At 35.8% G+C, this 22,523-nt stretch overlaps 1 protein-coding gene across 1 annotated transcript in view; it reads left to right on the top strand.

Moving 5' to 3' along the window:
• SLC30A9 (solute carrier family 30 member 9) overlaps positions 1 to 22,523 on the top strand; it is a 75,758-nt gene that overhangs the window by 35,262 nt on the left and 17,973 nt on the right. The window contains exons 10-16 of the mRNA XM_079777818.1: positions 2,827 to 2,882; positions 5,807 to 5,942; positions 9,686 to 9,725; positions 10,802 to 10,873; positions 11,401 to 11,508; positions 14,178 to 14,343; positions 20,142 to 20,271. Of these exons, the coding sequence (XP_079633944.1) occupies positions 2,827 to 2,882; positions 5,807 to 5,942; positions 9,686 to 9,725; positions 10,802 to 10,873; positions 11,401 to 11,508; positions 14,178 to 14,343; positions 20,142 to 20,271 (708 nt within the window). The remainder of the gene's footprint in view (positions 1 to 2,826; positions 2,883 to 5,806; positions 5,943 to 9,685; positions 9,726 to 10,801; positions 10,874 to 11,400; positions 11,509 to 14,177; positions 14,344 to 20,141; positions 20,272 to 22,523) is intronic.

Genomic DNA, 22,523 nt, shown 5'->3' with positions numbered 1-22,523 from the left:
GAGCATCTTAACTAAAAATTAAACCCAAGAACTTGCCTAACTCACTGTCAAGTAGATTAAAACCCTTTGCAAAAGTAAGGAAAGAAGTCAAACATTTGCTATCAGTACTTAACAAATCTTTTCCTTGAATTAAATTTTTGTGCAGTAAATATTTAATAACTTGTATCAATATAATATTTTCCCAGTCGGTTGTGGAGTGGAGAGAGAGGAGAGTGGTTGGGGAGAGATACATATCACATAATCTCTATTTTTTTAAAAACTTACTTGGACTTAAGAAAATTGAAATGTAAAAATATTTGTACATATGGGCCAGGAGTTATGTACAAATGATTAGTTTCATTCTTAGCTGTTATTATTAAAACATTGAAGATAGTTTTTCAGTGTCCATACTCTGAAGGACTATTTAAGGGTTTAAAAGAATGTGGTAATTATAGTTATGTACTGTTCTGAAATGATAACATGATAAATTAAGAAAAAAATCAAATTGTAAACCATTATGTAAAGAACCTTTTCTTCCCGCCATGATGCACTAATGGGAACTGAATTTAGTCTTTTTCTGTAAACAACTAAAAAACTACATAAAATATATGAAACAATATTTTTAAACTTTGGACAATAGTCCATGATCCTGGACAAGACCATGATCCTGGAGAGAAAGAAAACAAATTAGTTGAACTCTATGATCTCTGGCTTGGAACATGTGGGATGGTGTAGTATGGTGGGAGATAACAGTCTCATTAAGCTGAGAAGGCAGAAATTAGAGTTTATCAAGTCTGAGGAGGGTAGCAATTACAAGGCAGAGTTCCACAGAGGGTCAGCGCTCTAAAGGATCAAGCTGTAACTTACTTACCTGCCAGAACAGAGCCCCACACTCTAGAAGGAAGACAATGGAATTCAGAAACTCAATATAACATTCATGGTATTCAGCTTTTAATAATAATAAAAAAAAGTATTTGACATCCAAGAAGCAGAACATTTGACTTATAACCAGGAGAAAAATCAGTCAATAGAAACAGAATCAATTGACGTATGATAAGGATGTTAAATAGCTATTACAACTACATTCATGTATTGAAAGGAAAACATGTATATTGACAAGAGAAATGGAAGATAGAAAGAATGAAATGGAGCTTGTAGAGCTAAAAAATATGTCTGATATGAAAAATTAACTGTGTAGAGTTAATAGCAGACACTATAGAAAAAACAATCAATGAACTTAAATATATGGCAGTAGAAAACAAACATTCATACTGAGGGAAAAAGATCGAAAAAAATGAAGGGAGCTTCAGTGACCTGTGAGACAATATCAAGAGAATACTATCAAACATTTAAGGAATGAGTAATACCAATAGTACAGTCTTTCAAATATAGAGAAGGAAATGCTTTTCAACTCCTCTAATAAGGCTGGCATAACCCTGATACCAAAACCTTACAAAGATGTTACAAGAAAGAAAAATGCAGACTAATATCCCTCAAGGACATAGATGCAAAAATCCTTAAAATATAATGAAATTGAATCTAGCAATACATAAAAATGATAATATATCATAATCAAGTGAGTATTATCCTAGGAATATAAAGTTAATTTAACATTCAAAATCAATAGGAATAGAAGGTTAACATGCAAAAATCATTTGCATTTCTACTATCAGCAAACAAATGGCAAATTAAAAATTTAATAAATTTTATTTAAAATCAGATCAAATAATACTAAATACTTATGAGTAAATTTAATGAAAGATGTGCAAAACTTTTACAGTGAAAATTTAAAATGTGTCTGGGAGAAATTAAAGAAGACCTAAAGAAATGGAGAGATATACCATGTTCATGAATTGGATGACATGATGTAATATGTCAAATCTCCTTAAATTGGTCTGTAGATTTAATGTACTGCAATCATCCCAGAAGACTTTTTTTTTTATAGAAATTGAAAAAACAAATAAAGTCTAGAACTTGGAATGGAAATGGAAAGAACTCAGACTATTCAAAGCAGTTTTAAAGAAGAGAATTTGAAGGACTTCAAAATTTATAAAACTACAGTAATTAAAACAGTGAGATATTGGCCTAAGGAATGACAGACCAATGTAACTTAATAGTAGAGGATCCAGTAACAGAATCATAGTTACATGTGGTCAATTGGTTTTTGATAAAGGCACCAAAGCAATTGAATGAAGAAAGGAAACTCTCTAACAAGTGGCACTAGAAAGGTTTGGATAGCCTTATGGAAAAAAATCAAAGTACCTTGATCCCCGCCACTGATCATATACAAATTTGAAGTAGGTCATAGGCCCAAACTTAACAGCAAAAACTATTAGGATTCTCCTAGATATTAATTTATATGATTTTATTGCACACTTGAGTTTGCCATGTATTAAGTGTTTAGGAAAAGAAGACAGTCCTTGCTCTATCTTTTGTAAGAAGGTCATACACACAAAACAGCTACTAGTAGAAAGATATTCTAAGACAACATTTAAACAGTTGCATGATAGTATGAGGAAAACCTTAAAAGGTAAAGATGATTACAGAAGGGGTAACATTAATAATGCTTCTTAATTACTACGTGCTAATAATTTTAGTTATTTTGCCATTACTCAATGATGGATTTGAGGTTGCTTTCGGATTTTTCATCTTTATAAGCAGTGGTGTTCTGAACCCCTTTGTGTTCATTTTTATTTCTCTCGGGTAAGTATTAGAAACCAGATAGCTTAGCTATTGGACATTAGTGTTTGTGTTTGTCATTTTCAGATTGCATTCTCCAGATTGGCTTTACACTGTTATACTCCTCATTTGCTAGTGATTATTTATCTTTTTGCTTCTTCTCCATAGGGTTTACTGGCATTGGGCATCAGTAAGTCTATTCAAACACCAGATCCTAGTCATCCGTAAGGACAATGCCTTTATCTTTTTTGTTTGTTTTGGTGGCAAGTCATTGAAATAAAAGCAACTTAATTTTAGAAGCCTGCTGTTTCTGTACCTGCAGTTCGTGTTAAAGATTTGGTTATTTCTTCCACTGAAGTGTACTCACTGCTGTGTCAAAGTAAATTTAAGATATAATTTGAAATTAGAGTTTAAACTATTTATATGCTTTGTAACATGGCATAGAGATCTTGTACTTTTTATATTTGATAATTTAAAACAAAGCTCATATTTTGATCTTAGAGTTCTGTTTTATTTGGTCAAAGGAAACATATATTTCATACTGAGACTAATAGACCAATCAATCTAAAATCTTAGCAATAGCCCTAGCCCAGTGGTCGGCAAACTCATTAGTCAACAGAGCCAAATATCAACAGTTCAACGATTGAAATTTCTTTTGAGAGCCAAATTTTTTAAACTTAAACTTCTTATAACGCCACTTCTTCAAAATAGACTCACCTAGGCTGTGGTATTTTGTGAAAGAGCCACACTCAAGGGGCCAAAGAGCCGCATGTGGCTCGAGAGCCGCAGTTAGCTGACCACGGCCCTAGCCAATTTGGCTCAGTGGATAGAGAGCATTAACCTGTGGACCAAAAGGTCGGTCCCAGGTTCGATTCTGGTCAAAGGCACATACCTTGGTTGCAGGTTCCTCCCCAGCTGGGGCCCTGGTTGGGGCTCATGCAGGAGGCAACCAGTCGATGTGTTTCTCTCACATTGATGTTTCTCTTTTCCTCTCTCTTCTACTCACCCTAAAAATCAATGGGAAAAATATCCTCGGGTGAGGATTAACAACAAAATGAATCAATAAATTAATGATTTCTTTGTCTACATATGTAGATAAGAATGCAAGGCCCATGAGGGCTGAGCTTAAAAAAATATAAATAAAATCTTAGCAATAACTCCTACTAAATTCATACTTAATCTATTTTAATCCTCCTGTTGTGATTTGGAAATAGCATTCTGTTAATATTTCAGATTATTTACTTGTAAAATGAGTATGCTTTTTAGCATATATTATTTTGAATTCTACCAGTTGTTTGATAGAGAGAGTTTTTTGTTGCTTCTAACATAACCAGCTAAAACTTTTGAATTCCACATGCATCATTTTAAAAAACACTCCAGTAGTAGAATTCGATGAATCTTAAGACAAAAAAAGCACTTTTATTGCTGTAAAGGAGTCTACCTCTATGCTTTATGTAAATGCCTTTCTTTACTTGAAAGCAAGACACTACTGTTGGTTTTTTTTTAATCCTCACCTGAGGATATTTTTCCATTGATTTTTAGAGAGAGTGGAAGAGAGAGGGAAAGATAGAGAGACATATTGATGTGAGAGAAACACATTGATTGGTTGCCTTCTGCACAAGCCCTGACCAGGGCCAGGGCCAGGGCCAGGAAAGCCTGCAACTGATGTGCCCTTGACCAGAATTTAACCCAGGGCTCTTCAGTCCGCAGGCCGGCACTCTATCCACTGAGCCAAACTAGCTAGGGTGAGACACTACTGTTGTTTTGTGTGTGTGTGTGTGTTTAAATAATAACATTTTTAAAATATTATACTTTGGTGAACAGCTTTGTTCACCAAAAATTTAAAACAGGCTAAAATTTTTAAGTTGTAGGTTATGAAGATTTCTTTTTTGGTTTTTTTTTTGTTTTATAGGTATGAAGATTTCTTAAGATATTTTTAATAATCTGTGTTATTGCTGCCCAGTAGAATTTTCTACAAAATCTGTTCATTATGATAGTCAGCTACATGTGGCTATGGAGCACCTGAAATGTGGCTAGTGCAATTGAAGAACTACATTTAAAATTTTACTTAGTTTTAATTAAATAGCCTTATGTGGCTAATGATTTATTTTGAACAGTGCACATCTACTGAATTAAAAATTTCAATAAGAACCTACAGATTTCTTGAAAATACATAATGAAAGTAATGCTATTTAATTTAGATCTTCATTTACTTTAACTTATATTTATCTCCAATATTACTTTGGTGGGGGAAACTTTTAGAAGCAAGTAAATTTTTTAAATCAAGCTTGTAGAACATTATCACATCTATAAACTAAGAATTCCCTATGTCAAGATTATACACTTACAAAAAGAATTCAAAAATCGTTTTTTAGTAAGAATTCTTGTTTAAATTTTCATCTGCCGAAAGGGTGCCATAGCGTTTTGGGTTTGGGAGTAAATTTCCTAGGAAATAATTTTTATTATTGAGTGATTATTTTCCTTTTATAGTATATCATATTTTTTAACTTAATGCTCAGTATTTTATTGGTACATATAGAAATACAAAAGAATGCACATAAAGACCAAAGATGCTTGAAAAAATAATTTGGATTTTAAAATTTGCCATTAGAAACATTGAGAAAACTGAAGCTCTTAGTCCTAATAATAGTAGTCAGTTACTCTGTGCTAAATTATGTAGAACCAGAAGCAAGTTCTCAGCACCAAATATGGGTAATATAAATCATCCATTGGCTGTACAAAGAGACAAAAATAATCCAATTAGAAGCTGCATTACAAGGAAATTTAAATGTTATCCTGCTCATAAACATCTGATTGCATTTTTAAAAAAGATTAACTTTACCAGCATTTGTTGTGGTACATGATAGTAAAATTCTAAATCAAAACAGACTATATGGAAAAGGAATTAGCAGATACTTATACTAAATTGTATTCATTGTATTTATGTATTTTTTAATGTAAATTTTAAGTTTTGTCCACTTTACATGTTGATTTTCTGATTAGATTTGAGTTTGGCACTTAAACTTTACTTAAATATAAAACCATAACACCTTAATATTGTAAGAAGTTTTTCATTTTCATTATAACATATATTTTAAAAGGAAACCATTTGTATTTCTTGTAAACTATATTACCATTTTTTTTCCAGGTATGGATTTTCAAATATGCGCTATATTGCTTCACTGATTAGTGGTGTTGGTATTTTCATGATGGGTGCAGGATTATCTTGGTACCATGGAATTATGGGATTGCTTCATCCTCAACCAATGGAATCCCTGCTCTGGGTAATTATTTTCCCCCTCTCAGTTTTGAAGTTATATGAAATAGTATTTAATTTTAGTGGAATACCTTTGTGATCTTGATGTTAAAGAACAGGACTAACATACCTTCTTGACTGGGTTATGTAGTGTTATGTATCTGTAGTTGTATTTTTTAGAGTATGGTTGAGCATGACTTCTAAATACATGATTCAGTGATGTCGAACAAGATCATCTCTATAGGTACAGTTATAATATTGAGCAGCCCATTAATTTTTCTAGTTTCTGTTGAAAAATAAGAAGAAAGACTTCTGTTCACTTTTAGTCCCAAGAACAATCGCCTATCAGTGATTAAAATATCCAGTCCCATGTAATAGTCATATGTTGAAATTGTTATAAAGTTAAAGCTTCTCATTTCCCTCATCCTGGTAAGCCTTACTGGAGGAAAGGGAGGAGGGGAGCATAGTCACTGTATGTATTCTCCCACCCCTAGGTTGCCTTCTGGCAGCATTGAAAATAGGGATAGGGGACAAGAAAGTACTACGTTTTGGCATCAATGTCATTTTGCATCAGTTTCCTTTGTAGAGATTTAAAGCTGTTTCTTGGGTTTTGTTTTCTTCTGTCACGGGCACTTCAAGGAAATTACCCTACTTGGCAGCTCCCTTGATGAGCACAGTTGTGTTTATGCGGGCTAGTGGGTTTGGAGCTAGGAGTTGTAAAATCAGGCGTGGGCCACCTATGCAAGGCTTGAATAGATGGTATAGTGCCTCATTTTGGAATGTAGGTTGCTTGTAACCTATTTTGTTCTCAACTGGAGTACATCTCATTTTAATACCTTGTTACACCTATATACCTACATAATAACAAGCCTATTAAACTAGGCTTTTTCTATAGTTCTTATTGATTAGTTTCTTACTATAATACATTTCAGATAATTAAAATGGTATTTCCTCCATTCTGCAGGGGTTTGACCATGTTATAGTTATCTTATTGTCTTAGCATTCATTTAATTAGTACAATATTATTTTATAGAGGCAAAGAAGTTAATCGCTCTGGAGTTAGGGATTGATTAATTAAATTTTCAATTGTGTATATAAATTTTAAAGCTTCTAGAAGTTCTTCTATCTTTTAGTAACTAAATGGGGTTCCTTTTAGTTAGGACTATGACTGTTATAAAAAGTAGATTCAGCACACCATAAACCAGCTTATATTTATTAGGTATTATTTTGGAATCTTGGTGTATATATGGTATCTCCCTTTATTAAATGCTTTCTGGAAAGATATAGAAGGATTAAAAACAATTATAAGGAAGTTTAGTTACTGTGTTTCAGATTGGCAGCATGATTGAGTTTAAAGAACCTAGTATTGAAACGGAAAAGCCTGTGTTCTAATTCTTTTTTTTTTTTTTTTTTTTTTTTTTTTGGTGTGTGTGTTCTAATTCTTACTGTGGTATCATTTTTGTGTTCTCAAGCAAATCACATAGCCTTTGGAAATCTCAGTTTCCTTAACACCGTGGTCGGCAAACTGCGACTCGCGAGTCACATGCGGCTCTTTGGCCCTTTGAGTGTGGCTCTTCCACAGAATACCCCGGCCTAGGCGAGTCTATTTTGAAGAAGTGGCGTTAGAAGAAGTTTCAGTTTAAAAAATTGGGCTCTCAAAAGAAATTTCAATCGTTGTACTGTTGATATTTGGCTCTGTTGATTAATGAGTTTGCCGACCACTGCCTTAACAGGATTATGAAAGTGTTGGACAGGGTTCAAAATTTTCAACCTCTATTTTAGAGAAGCTTAGGGGTCCAAAAAAGTAATGTTAAAAATTCTATAGATGATTGATTTAAATTTCATGTAAAAATTTTAAAAGTTTGTGTTGCTAGTTTAATTCTTTCTATATGCCTTGGATTACAGTTACTGAGATCTTTATTTAATTCCAAGAATGTCCTAGGACTATAAGGAAAGTAGTGTTACAACAAAAAAACAATTACATTTATAGTTATCTTTTGGAATCAGAATTCAGAAAGGATTCTTTTTATACTTGGTATCCAAACAAATCCATACGTTATTTGAGCATGGGAGTGGACCATATTGCCTCTGGTATTCACAACCCCAGATTTCAAATAATTTGTGTTAATCTTGAAGTTCAAAAATTTTATACTAATTAAATAATACTTTCACCTTTTATATCATTAATTGAGCTTAGGTCATGGTATACATTCTGTAATAGTATAGTGCCTCATTTTGGAATGTGGGGTACTTATAACCTAGGACTGTATTATATATAGGGGTGGGCATATATGGAAAATTATATAATAATTAATAAATAATACAGAAATAAACTCTGTTTAGTGTACTCACAAATGTAAACTTCTTTTGCCCACCCATGTATACATTTCTATATATATAAAAGCCTAAGTGACTGCTATGACCAAACGACCAGAGTGAACGGTCAACCAGTTGCTATGACATGCACTGACCACCAGGGAGCAGACGCTCAACACAGGAGCTGCCCCCTGGTGGTCAGTGCGCTCCCACAGCCAACATCCCGCAGCCCTTTCCCTCACCTCCTCCAGCTGGCTGGCCAACCTCCCGCAGCCCCTGCCCCCCCCCCACCCCCTTGCCAGGCCAGCCCCCTGATGGCCCTGATTGGGGGACTGGCCGGCCAACTTCCTGGGGTCCCTCCCCCAACTAGCCAGCACCCCGATAGCGCTGGCCAGGCCGAGGGATCCCACCCGTGCATGAATTCATGCACTGGGCCTCTAGTCCTATATAATAAAAACCTAATATGCAAATTGGCCGAACAGCGGAATGACCGTTGGAACAACTGGTCGCTATGATGTGCACTGACCACCAGGGGGCAGATGCTCAATGCAGGAGCTACCCCCAGCCCACAGGCCCTAGACCAGCCAAGGCGAGTGCCAGCAGGGGCCCCCCCAATCATCCCACCAGTTGCCCTGCAGAGGGAGGCGACCGGCAGCGGGGGGAGGGCCGGCAAGCGGGACGGCGCTGCCCCCTGATCACCCCACCAGTCGCCTCCCGCAGAGGGAGGTGATCCGCAGAGGGAGGTGACCTGGCGCTGCAGAGGGAGGCGACCGGTGGCAGCGGTGGGGGGGCGGAGTCGGCAAGCAGGCAGTGCCAGGGCGGCCAAGGTGGGTGCCAGTGGGGGTCCCCTAATTGCCCCGCCGGTTGCCCCGCAGATTGTCCCTGATTGCCGGCCAGGCCTAGGGACCCTACCCATGCATGAATTTTGTGCATCAGACTTCTAGTAATATATATATATATATATATATATATATATATATATATATATATATATATATATGTATTACTCTTCTGATTACCGTATTTTCCAGTGTATAAGATGACTGGGCGTATAAGATTTTCCTGGGTTAAAAAGTCGTCTATACGCCAGAAAATACGGTAAATATCTATGCAGCTTTGAGCACAAGTCACTTCACCTCTAAGATGGAAATGCCATATTTTCCAGCGTATAAGATGACTTTTTAACCCAGGAAAGTCTTATATGCTCAGTCGTCTTATACGCCAGAAAATACGGTATTATGAAATGAGGTGACCATAACAATTTGAAACTTTTATCTGTTTTCTCATATGAAGATACCACCTATCTCATTTTCCTTGTTTGAAGGATCCCGTCAAGATCCTTATCTGGCTTGAATTCAAATTCATGTTTCCGTTTTAAATATTACAAACTTTATGAACAATTGTGATTTTTAGTGAAATATTCATTTATGCTTTATCTTAATATTTATTTTTCAGGCATATTGTATTTTAGCAGGATCATTGGTATCTGAAGGAGGTATGTATTGTCATAGTATTTCTTTATTCTTAATTTAGTAATATATATTTAGTAGTTAATTTAAAAAACTGGGAAAAGGAATCTAAGCTTTGTCTACTTTTAAGGAGTAAACTCTATATGATGTACTGTGGCTGTTTCTGTAAAGGGTGGGGGCAAGGGGAAAGCTATTTCTTCTAGAGTATCCTATATAATAAAAGGCTATGCAAATCGACCTAACGGTGGAACGATTGGTGGCTATGACGCACAGTGACCAGCAGGGGACAGATGCTCAATGCAGGAGCTGCCCCCTGGTGATCAGTGCGCTCCCACATGGGGAGTGCTGCTCAGCCAGAAGCTGGGCTCACAGCTGGCAAGCACAGTGGTGGTGGCAGGAGCCTCTCCTACCTCCGCGACAGTGCTAAGGATGTCCGACAGCCAATTCCTGCAGGCCACGCCCTCATCAGTGCACGAATCAGTGGAGTGGGCCTCTAGTTATATCATAAAACTCAGAACATTTGAAATGAAGTATAAAAATATAACTATATATGGAGTTCTAAAAAAAATGAGGTTTTAGTATGTTAATCAAAGAAGGCTGTCTTTGTAATACAAGTATGTCAAAGTTTCTGAAAGTTTCAGCTATAGCAGTATTATGACAGAGAAGTGCTACTATCATATGTGAAACTGCCTAATTCACTGCTTTACTCATAGTATGTTTACTTCTGAAACACTGTCACTTTCTATGCATAGTATTTTGTTCATCTTTGTCTATACAATGGTGATAATGCTACTTGCCTCAAAAGGTTGGGAGGATCAAGAATGACTATGCTTACTTAGTGTGGTGCCTGCCAAATAGTAACTGTCCAATAAATTAAGGCTGTTGTTGTATGATATTTAAATTACTGTGGTTTTGAAATATGAGATTCATTATGTTGTGATGATTAATTGGGACCTTGATAATGACTAGTTAATACAAAACTTTCCCTTAATTCCAACCGGCATTAAAGTGTTATACATAGTTATTTATCTTTTGATATACCATCTTTAAAGTTTGGAGGCATGACGTTTCTTCCTTGCTGATATGAATGCTTTTCTTTCAGCAACACTTCTTGTTGCTGTAAATGAACTTCGTAGGAGTGCTGCGGCCAAAGGAATGTCATTTTACAAGTATGGTATGTGCTTTAGGAACCAGGTTTATTATTTTATCTCCTTTATTTGCTTAAAATTGCCTAGTACTATTGCTTTGTTCCTTATAAATATGTACAAAATACTAGTATATCTCAGTGTCTTCCCTATGTGTGGCTCTTATATATGTATCAGTTCATTTTTTTTAATTTAATTTTTTTCTTTATTGTTAAGGTATTACATATGTGTCCTTTATCGCCCCATTGCCCCCCCCCCTGTATCAGTTCATTTAAAAAGAGAAATGTAATGTGATTTGAACATGAATACTTTATATTTGCATTTAACTTAAGTAAACTACAGTATTTATGTATATGCTTATATAACTTAAAAAGCCATTTGAACATGTAAGCCAAGAAATTGTTTGCGCTGAGCAGTGTTTTTAAAATCAGGATATGACACATTTTTAATCTTCATTTATATCTTAATTTTAAATGGATACTTATTAAAATGTTATCTGAGAGTATCAAGTTAAGATTTCAGAAAGTTTCTTTTTTATCTCTCCCCAATGATTAAGTAATGGAAAGTCGTGATCCTAGTACAAATGTTATTTTACTGGAGGATACTGCAGCAGTCTTGGGAGTGACAATAGCAGCCACTTGTATGGGCCTCACTTCTATAACAGGTAAATATTCCTCATATTACAGGTGATTTATTTGTACTACTTAAATAATCCTATGTGGAAATTTTCTTTTACATCATTGAATAATTTTAAATCGATAGATTGTTAGATGCTAATTTTATACTAACCTAACTTATTAACTTATTTGTATAAAACATTTGGTCAGTAAAAGTAAAATTTCTCTGAGTTAAGAATTTCTCTTAGAAATAAAGAAGGCTGTTAATAGAGCATTTCTGTAATACTCTAAACCTTTCTAATTGAGACTTAATGAATTACGCAATTATTCTTTACCATAAGTTACACAATTATTCTTTGTGTAGAAGTATTGATATTTGTTCTAGTGACCTCACAAGTTTATTAAGATAAATGCAAGAGAGAACTTTAATAAACTCTAAAGCACTAAATAAATACATATTGTGGCTCTTGTTAATTTGTCTTTTGCACTATTAGTCCCAATAATAAGTGCTATTGCTTTCCTATTTCCTTGACTCTCAAGTTGGTTCCACCCTCATTTTGGTAGCTAGTTAAGTGTTTTAAAGGCCAGTACAATACAGATGAATCAGAAGTCAGAATGTAAAACAGAGTCATTTAGTATGCAAAGACTCAAATTTCTGAGGTTGGAATAGTCTTGGAATGGAACTCCTTCCATTCTTACCCATTTGTTCTTGCATATTTAAATAATTGGAGGTGATAAGCTCTCATAGTTCTGCAGTGTTTTTAAAAATACTCTAAAATATGAACTGGTCTTTCTCATTTTGAATATATATTTTAAGTCTGAACCAGCATTCTTTGATGTTTTATTGTTTTTCTGGCTAACTTTATCATTTTAGACATAAATCATTACTTAGCAAAATTTCAGGCTTAAGAAAAGTGTGACTTGACAAGTCAACTTTTAATAGATTACTTTCTTTTATATTATAATGTTAGTCAAACATAAAATTTTTGTTTAAGCGTATTCACATGAATTAAATTTTATTTAGTTAAATTAATTCATTTAAATTAAATTTAAATAACATGCCAATAAATAAATATATTTTTAGCTAATATTCCTGTGAATTCTGTAGGATTATTTATATACATATATTTTTAAATAAAAATGATGAAATTTGGATTTCTAAAGTGCAAAGCAATATATTTTATTTCAAACTCTATAATTATATGCCTCCTAGTACATTATACTGTATTCACAAGTGGATCATTTTTAAGACTTTAGTACAGATAAGTCAGTTTACTTTTCAGTGTTATATTTTTGACTAAATATTAGTAAAACTAGTATGTAAATTGAGTTTTTTAGTAAAATATGGTTTATCAAGCATTAAGACAAATTTAATATTGACATTTTATCTTTAGAATAAAAAGATTTCTCTAATCATAAAAGCCATGTGTTGTAATATTAAATTGATGTCTGTTATATAAATACTAGAGACCCGGTGCACGAATTTGTGCACGGGTGGGGTCCCTCGGCCCAAACAGTGAGTGATTGGGGCCAATTGGCGCTGTCTCGTCCAGCCCCAATCGGGGCCACCTGGCTCGGGGGAGGGACCACAGGAGATTGGCCAGCCGCGGGAGGTTGGCTGTGGGAGTGCACTGAGCACCAGGGGGCAGCTCCTGCATTGAGCATCTTCCCTCAGGTGGTCAGTGTGCATAATAGCGACCGGTCGTAACAGTTGCTTAGGCTTTTATCTATATAGATTAATCTACACATTTATAGATGATAAATCATCTCATTGGTTTTGGAAGAGAATTAAGCCCTAACAATCAAAGACAAATTTTAGAATCAGAATTGCCTGGAGGTTGGGAAGACACAGAATCCTGACTCCACCTCCAGAGTTTTTGATTCGGAAGATCTAGGTTAAGGCCTTAGAATTTGCATTTCTACTAAGTTCTCAAGTGATGCTGATGCTGATGGTCAAAGGACCAAAAATATTACTTTGAGAACCACTGCTCAAAGGTACCCAGAGCAGCAATGAATGAACTTTCTTTTTAGTATCCAGAATAGTATTAGCTATGTAATCACCCTTGGTTGAATGATAAAGGAGTAAACCATACACGTTTTAATATGGCTTTTATCATTTTCTCATAGAACTTTGGTAGGAATAAGACACAAAAATTGTTATTTCTTTCCGTTTTTGATCTTATAATTATTTTGTCAACCTGGGATAGGAAAAGTGCTGATACTGCTAACAGAAATGGACTCTTTATTATGTTATTAATCTATCATAATAAAAATGTAATATGCTAATTAGACCGGACATCCTTCCTGACGTCCTTCCTTCTGGACAAAGCCTCAGCAGGCGGGGGCTGCAGCAGAGGTGGCAGAGGCCCCCGACCGCAGTGGTGACGGGAGGGGGCCGGGACCGGGGCCAAGGCCCTTGCATGAATTTCGTGGATCAGGCCTCTAGTATGTAAATGCTCTGAAGCTTCACCCATATAATGGCCAGATGCAAAAAACAGATCTTAAATAATTAAGCCCCATAATACTCCCATGTAATATGAAGCAAGTTGTATCATTCCCATTTTGTAGTAAGGTAACAATCTATTAGGAGAAAGTCATGAAAGGAATCAGAATGAATTTGAAGTCCCTTGATTCATTGATTATGTTCTTTGCTCACTAAAGCTCGTTGAAATAATAGAAAATGTTAATTTACTGACTTCTTATGTGCTTTATTTAGGCAATCCACTGTATGACAGCCTAGGTTCTTTGGGTGTGGGCACCTTATTAGGTGTTGTCTCAGCATTCCTCATTTACACTAACACAGAAGCACTGCTAGGGCGATCCATCCAGCCAGAACAAGTACAGCGGCTTACTGAACTCCTGGAGAATGACCCATCAGTAAGGTCAGTTTATTCCTATGCTGCTGCTAAAGTTTATAGAATCATTAAGAAATAGGTATGTTTGGTTGTAAATATTTCCAGAAGAGGTTTTAGATTCCTAGACTTCAGAACTTTTTAATCTATTACTTTTCAGAGTTGCAAACTTACAACAATTAGCAGGTGAAAGCATTTAGGAAACTCCTTAAGTATCCTTTTAAATTTTGTGTATGTTTAATTTTTAGAATGAGGAACAGAAATTTGCAAAGTAGTTGCCTCCTTAATGTGGAACCACTTGGGTGGATCTTTCATATTTATATTTGCCTTATATTTGTATTACAATTATAAATTGAATATACTAAATTTAAGAAGATTTTTATCATGGGGAAGTGATTACCAAATTTAATATAATTTATATTCCCTTCAAAAATAAATGTATTGTTTTAACTTATTTTAAGTTTTTCCTTATAATCTTTATCTTTCAAATTGTCCTATATAATAAAATGCTAATATGCAAATTGCCCCCTGGACCGAGAGTTCAACAGGAGTTAGACCAAGGGGCAGGGCCTGCCAACCACCCACGGCCCATCCCCCTGGCTGGCCCGGCCCGATCGGCCCCGACTGGGGCAGGCCGGCCAGACCCCACCTGTGCCTGAATTCGTGCACAGGACCTCTAGTCTTATATAATAAAGAGGTAATATGCAAATTGACCATCACACCCTCTCACAAGATGGCCACCCCCATGTGGTCAAAAGATGGCCACCACAAGATGGCCGGCAGGGGAGGGCAGTAGGGGCGATCGGGCCAGCAGGGGAGTAGTTAGGCGTCGATCAGGCTAGCAGGGGAGTGGTTAGGGGGTGATCAGGCAGGCAGGCAGGTGAGCGGTTGGGAGCCAGCAATTCTGGATTGTCAGAGGGATCCCAGATTGGAGAGGGTGCAGGCAGGGCTGAGGGACACCCCCTCCCCCCAGTGCACGAATTTTGTACACCAGGCCTCTAGTATAAGAATAAAGAACAGAAGACTTAGGAGAGAATCAGATACAGAGTCCTATTTTTAAAAAATATATATTTTTATTGATTTCAGAGAGGAAGAGAGAGGGAGAGAGAGTGAGAAATATCAATGATGAGAGAGAATCATTGATCAGCTGCCTCCTGCATGCCCCCTACTGGGGATCGAGTCCACAACCCAGGCATACGCCCTTGACTGGAATCTATCCACTGATCAAAACTATCTAGGGCAAGATAAAGAGTTCTAATAGTATTTTTCAGTGAAATTCAGCAGCAGTGTGGTTTCAGAGTGAAGTGGAAGGAACAATCCTTTAAAATCCCAATTTTAAACTTTAAAATAAGAGTGTATTTTTCTTCTGGGTTATAATTAAACTCTTTGAGTTAAATCTTTTAAGAATGGCCTATATGTCTGAATTGGTAAAACAAATGAGTGATTAAGCCCTGTATGTTTAATCTTGAAAAATAATTACCTAGATGAATCAGGATTAGAAATTGAGCATTCTTTTTGTTGTTAATCCTCACCTGAGACTATTTTTTTTATTGACTTTTAGAGAGAGTGGAAGGGAGGGGGAGAGAAAGAGAGAGAAAGAAACATCAATGTGTGAGTCACACTCCATTGGTTGCCTCCTGCATGCACCCTGACCAGGGCTGGGGATCAAGCCTGAACTGAGGTACGTGCCCTTGATCTGGATTGAACCTGGGACCCTTCAGTCCTCGTGCTGACACTCTATCCACTGAGCCAAACCAGCTAGAGCAGAAGTTGAACATTCTGCGGACTGAAGGGTCCCAGGTTCGATTCTGGTCAAGGGCACATGCTTGGGTTGTAGGCTCGATCTGCAGTAGGGGGCGTGCAGGAGGCAGCAATCAATGATTCTCTCTCATCATTGATGTTTTTTTTCATTATTTTAAATTTTATTGGGGTGACATTAGTCTACATGAACATATACGTTACCTGTGTGGATTACTAATTTACAAAATCTATATATAGGACCATGTGCCCACCACCCAAAGTCAAATCTCATCATTGATGTTTCAATATCTCTCTCCCTCTCCCTTCCTCTCTGAAATCAATAAAAATATATTTAAAAAAAAAGAAGTTGAGCATTCTTAAAATAAGTATTAGGCTTAGTAACTTAATGTAAGAAAATCCATATTAATGTCTTTTTCTTTGTAATATCTTTGATTTTGGTATCAAGGTAATACCTTATAGAATAAGTTGGAGAATGTTTCCTTTTCTTATAATCTTTGGGAGAGTTTGTGAAGAATTGGTAGTATTTCTTTAAATGTTTGGTAGAATTCAGCAGTGATGCCATCTGGGCATGGGCTTTTCTGTGTGACTAGTTTTTTTTTTTATTACTAATTCTAACTCTACTAGTTATACATCTGTTCAGATTGTCTTTTTCTTCTTGAGTCATTTCCGGTACTTTGTGTCTAAGAATTTGTCCACTACTTCTGTGTTATCTAACAACAGTTCATGGTATTTCTTTGTAGTTCTTTTTATTTCTTTAGGTTTAGTAGTAATGTTTCTTCTCTCAATGCTGATTCTAGTAATTTGAGTCTCCTCTTGTTTTTCTTGGTTGGTCTAACTAAAGGTTTGTCAATTTTGTTGATCTTTTTAGAAAACCATCTTTGGTTGAATTCATTTTCTGTTATTTTTCTATTTTCTATTTCATGAATTTTTGCTCTAATCTATATTATTTTCTTTTTTCTGCTTTAGGTTTAGTTTGCTCTTTTTCCAATTTCTCTTAAGATAGTAGGTTAAGTTTTGATTTGCTATCTTTCTTCTTAATACAAGCTTTTACAGTTATAAATTTCCTTCCAAGCTCTACTTTTGCTGGATCCTATAAATTTTGGTATTTTGTGGCTTCATTTTCATTCATTTCAAATAATTTTCTAATCTCACTTTTGATTTCTTCTTTAGCATTGGTGATTTATAAGTGTCTTAATTTCCATGTATTTGTGAGTTTCCCAAATGTCTCTGTGTTATTGATTTCCTACTTTATTCCATTTTGGTCGGAGAACATGTTCTTTAAATTTACTGGTTTGTTTTATGACCTAGCATATGATCTATCTTGCATACTGTTGTATAGATGTCTGTTAGATTTAATTCATTTATAGTGTTTAAGCCTTCTATTTTCCTGTTAATCTTATTGTCTTGTTATTCTTTCCATTACTGCAAGTAGGATATTATAAGTCTCCAGCTATTATTGTTGAATTGCCTATTTCTCCTTTTATTTCTGTCAGTTTTTGTTTTATGTATTTTGGTACCTTGTTAGTTACATATATGTTTATAATTTCACATATATTTATAATTAAAGTGTAAAAAAAGAGCTATAAGTGGAAGGACTGACTGTCAAATTTGAACTTTTCTATAAGAGTGAAGATCTGTATATTAAATTGTTGGAAAAAATAAATGTTAGTAATCCAGAAAGTCTATACAGCTTTTTAGATACTGTATTAGTTATCTATTGCTATGTCACAAAATACCCTAAAATTCAGTGACTTAAAACAACATTTATTACCTCACAGTTTCTGTGGGTCAGGAATCTGGCCATGGTTTATCTAGGTCCTTTACTTCAGGATTTCTCACAGACTGTCATTAAGGTGTTAGTTGGGAAGATAGTCATCTTCTGGGAATGGATCTGCTGCTGAGGTTACTCAGTTATTGATATGATTAATTGTTTTTGCCACGTGGTCTTCTCCAACATGGCAGCTTGCTTAATCAAAGTATGCAAGCTGAGAAGGCAATAGAGATTGAGGGTAAACAAGATAAAAGTGATGAAATGATTCATTCTTATCATTGATGTTTCTATCTCTCCCTCAGTGGATAGAGCGTCGGCCTGCGGATTCAAGGGTCCCAGGTTCGATTCTGGTCAAGGGCATGTACCTTGGTTGCGGGCACATACCCAGTAGGGAGTGTGCAGGAGGCAGCTGATCGATGTTTCTCTCTCATCGATGTTTCTAACTCTCTATCCCTCTCCCTTCCTTTCTGTAAAAAATCAATAAAATATATTTTTTTAAAAAGTGATGAAATGACATCTCATCACTTTGCCATGCTCTGTTGGATAGGAGCAAGTCACCAGGTCTAGCTCACATTCAAGAAGAGAGACTTGTACAAGGGCTTTAAAAACAGGAAGCAGGGATCATATGGAACCATGACAGATAGTACCTATGACAGCTTAGTTTTATATAAGAACACAAAGAAAGTGTGCTTTAGAATATTTTCATTACCTGCTACTCATGTATTAGCCAAATAGTCAAATTTATTAAATATTTTGTAAGGACTGAGGTAGATATGCTTTTTAAAAAAAGAATAAATTGTATAACCTCTTGACAATCTGAACAAGTTTTATTTCAACTTGAACACATATAACTTTATCAATATTAATTCCTTTTTTAAAAGAATAATTTACTGATTTTTAGAGAGAGAGGAAGGGAGCAGGAAAGAGAAATATCAATATGAGAGTGAAATATCGATTGGCTGCCTCCTGCATACCCCCTACCAGGGATTGAGCCTGAAACCCAGGCATATGCCCTTGACCGGGAATTGAACAGGCAACCTTTCGATGCATGGGATGACACCCAACAAACTGAGCCACAACAGCCAGGGCAATATTAATTATCCTTATTTTTACCCTAGATAGTCAATAAACATGTTTCTTTATATAGATAAGACTTTCAGACTCAGTATTTAGTAACTTGCTCAAGATCACTCAGAAATTAGAGTCAAATGTTTTAAGAGTACTTGGAGTCTCATTTAGACTTGTTTTCCCTATAGCTCTCTATGTCCCTAGGATTCACAGTGTTTTCTTATTCTCTTATATATCCTATAAAGATGTTATAGTGATTATCATAGAAGGAAAATAATTTCTCAATAGTTTTTTTGGGGAAGATTGATTCCAGAGGGTATGGGCAGAAAGGATGAAACACAGTTATGCTTGAGCTTCCCTTTCTGGGAGGCAAAATGGTATAATGGAAAGACTCCTGGGTTTGGTTATCTGAAGATCTGGGTGAGTCCTGGCTCTGCTCTTGACTAGTTGAATTACCTTGGACATGTCACTAGTACCCCTGTGGGGCTGTTTTATCATCTATAAAGTAAAGATATCATCGTACCTACTTGGTAAAAGCCATTCAATACTGATTGGTAAATGTCTGCCATGGAATTGGTAACTTTAGGCATTTTATATATGTGTTGACTCAATTTGTTACATTTGTTTCATTAGGTAGTTATTACTAAGCTATTCTAATAGAGTACTTTAGAGCGTTGTTTGAAAACTTTTAAAGAAGCTATTTAGCCCTAGCTGGTTTGGCTCAGAGCTTCCGCCTGTGGACTGACGGTCCCAGGTTCGAATCCTGTCAAGGGCACGTGCCTGGGTTGCGGGCTCGATCCCCAGTAGGGGCCATGCAGGAGGCAGCCAGCCAATGATTCTTTCTTATCATTGATGTTTCTATCTCTCCCTCTCCCTTGGTCTCGGAAATAAAAATATATTTTAAAAATATATTTAAAAAAGAAAAAAGGGACTATGAGATAGAATGACCAGATTATAGAAAAGTAGAGTTGATTATTAAAAGTCTATCAACTTTATAATTTGTATATATACAGATTACCATAAAATAATGTTTATTAAGTTTACACCTTTGGCATTATGTAAAAATAGCTAAATGGACATTTGTTTGGAAAATGATAGGTGGCACTTAATGGTAAACACTCTGAAAGCCATTTTAGTCCATTTTCATCACTGGTGGAAAAAATAATTCTAGACTATGCCATTAAAACATATACATGTAACCATTTGTAACCATTGTTATTGATTGCAGGGCAATTCATGATGTTAAAGCCACAGATTTGGGACTAGGTAAAGTAAGATTTAAGGCAGAAGTAGATTTTGATGGACGAGTTGTTACAAGATCATATTTGGAAAAACAAGATTTTGACCAAATGCTACAGGTAAGTGTATGTATTTATTGTTTTCTTATAAAACCAGCGGTTTAAAAAGTTACTTTTTAAGTAAATGAAATAAATCTTTTAAAAAATATTTTTTTGAGAGAGAAAAAAAGAGAGGGAGGGAGAGACAGAGAAACATTGATGTGAGAGCGAAACACTGATGGGCTGCCTCCTGCACACCTCCTATGGGGATTGAGCCTGCAGCCTGGGCATGTGCCCTGACCGGGAATCAAACCAGCAGCCTTTCAGGGCACGGACGACGTCCAAGAAACTGAGCCACACTGACCAGGGCTAAAATAAAACTTTTTTTTTTATAGCTCATAAAGTCACTTTAGCCTTCAACTTCTTAGGGTTCCAAAATTTGACAGAGATCCTTTTATTTACTGTAGAGTGGACTAGAGGAGAGAGAAGTGCAAACGTATAAAGTGCTGGCCAGACATTTTATATATATTACCTAATGTACTTTTAACAACCTTGTGAGGTAAAGAAATAATATTTTTTCCTGGCTGACATGGCTCAGTGATTACAGTGTCAGCCCATGCACCAAAGGGTCTCGGGTTCGATATCCCATCAAGGGCACATACCTGGGTTGCAGGTTTTATCCCCTGGCCCCAGTGGTCAGGTATGTGTAGGAGGCAACCGATCTAAGTGTCTCTCTCACATCGATGTTTCTCTCCCACCCCCCACCCCCATTCTTCCACTCTCTCTAAAAATTAACAGAAAAAATATCCTGAGGTGAGGATTAACAAAAAATAAATAAAGTTAAAAAAAAGAAACAATATTTTCATTTTTATATATAGGCAAATAAAAACACAGAGAGATTAAGTAACTTGCCTAAAATTGGAGAGCCATATATGGAGTCACACAGGAATTTATATCTCTGTTGCCTCCAGAATCCATTGTTTCTTTTATTAAGAATAGTTTAAAAGATGCTCTAACTGGTTTGGCTTAGGGCTGTGGTCAGCAAACTGCAGCTAGCAAGCCACATGCAGCTCTTTGGCCCCTTGAGTGTGGCTCTTCCACAAAATACCACGGCCTGGGCGAGTCTATTTTGAAGAAGTGGCGTTAGAAGAAGTTTAAGTTTAAAAAATTTGGCTCTCAAAAGAAATTTCAATCGTTGTACTGTTGATATTTGGCTCTGTTGACTAATGAGTTTGCAAACCACTGGCTTAGGGGATAGAGCATTGGCCTGCTCTATAATATTCCATTATATGAATCTCTGAAATTTATTTACCCAGTCTTTAGTTAGTGGACATTTATATTGTTTCTGATGTTAAGCTATTAGAAACAGTGCTACAGTGATATTCTCATACGTGTTTCCTTGTTCACATGTATGAAGAATTTCTTTAGGGAAATATATAGCTAAATTTAAAATAGGTGGGCCTTTGGGTGAACATATCTTCAACTTCTCTAGATATTGGCAAACTTTTCTCCAGAGTTGGTCAATTTAATTTCCACGATTAGTTTATCAAATTTGTTGCTTCACATTCTTCCTAGATTGTATTGATAGTGTTTTGAAATTTTTGTCATATGGTAGGTGTGAAATGGTATCTTGTTTTAATTTATATTTCCCTGGTCGTTGTGAGGTTAATAAATATTGAAATTCATTGACCATTGGGATTCCCTCTACTTGTTTCTTTTTTTAAAAAATATATTTTTATTGATTTCAGAGAGGAAGGGTGAGGGAGAGAGAGAGAGAGAGAGAGAGAGAAACATCAATGATGAGAGATAATCATTGACCTGCTGCCTCCTGCATGCCCCCTACTGGGGATCGAGCCTGCAACCCAGGTTTGTGCCCTTGACCAGAATCGAACCTGGGACCTTTTAGTCCTCAGGCAGACGCTCTATCCATTGAGCCAAACCAGCTAGGGCTTGTTTCTTTTTTTTAGTTAATTTCTCTTATTCTGACAGATTTGTAAACATTTTATTTTTAACATGCTTGATTCTAATTCTCAGTTGAGTATATGCAAATATCTTTTTCTAGTTTGTGATTTACCACTTCAATGTACAGAAGACTTAATGGTAATGTGGTTTGTAATTTCAATGTCAAACTTATAATCTTCTTCTCTGCGTGTTTTATAATCTTGCCCAAGTAATCCTTATCCCATTATCATAAACATACTTCTTTTATTCTCTAAAAGTTTTATGGTTTGATTTTTACTCTTGGGTTTTTAATCTACTTAGAATTGTTTTTGTTTTGTTTAATGGTCTGAGGTAGAGGTTTAATATTTTCTTTATAGAAAAATAATTGCCCT

This window comes from Cnephaeus nilssonii (genome assembly GCF_951640355.1).
Source record: "Cnephaeus nilssonii genome assembly, chromosome: 1".
Taxonomy (NCBI): domain Eukaryota; kingdom Metazoa; phylum Chordata; class Mammalia; order Chiroptera; family Vespertilionidae; genus Cnephaeus; species Cnephaeus nilssonii.
Note: the sequence above shows the minus strand (reverse complement) of the source record. Positions and strands in the feature narration are given on the sequence as shown.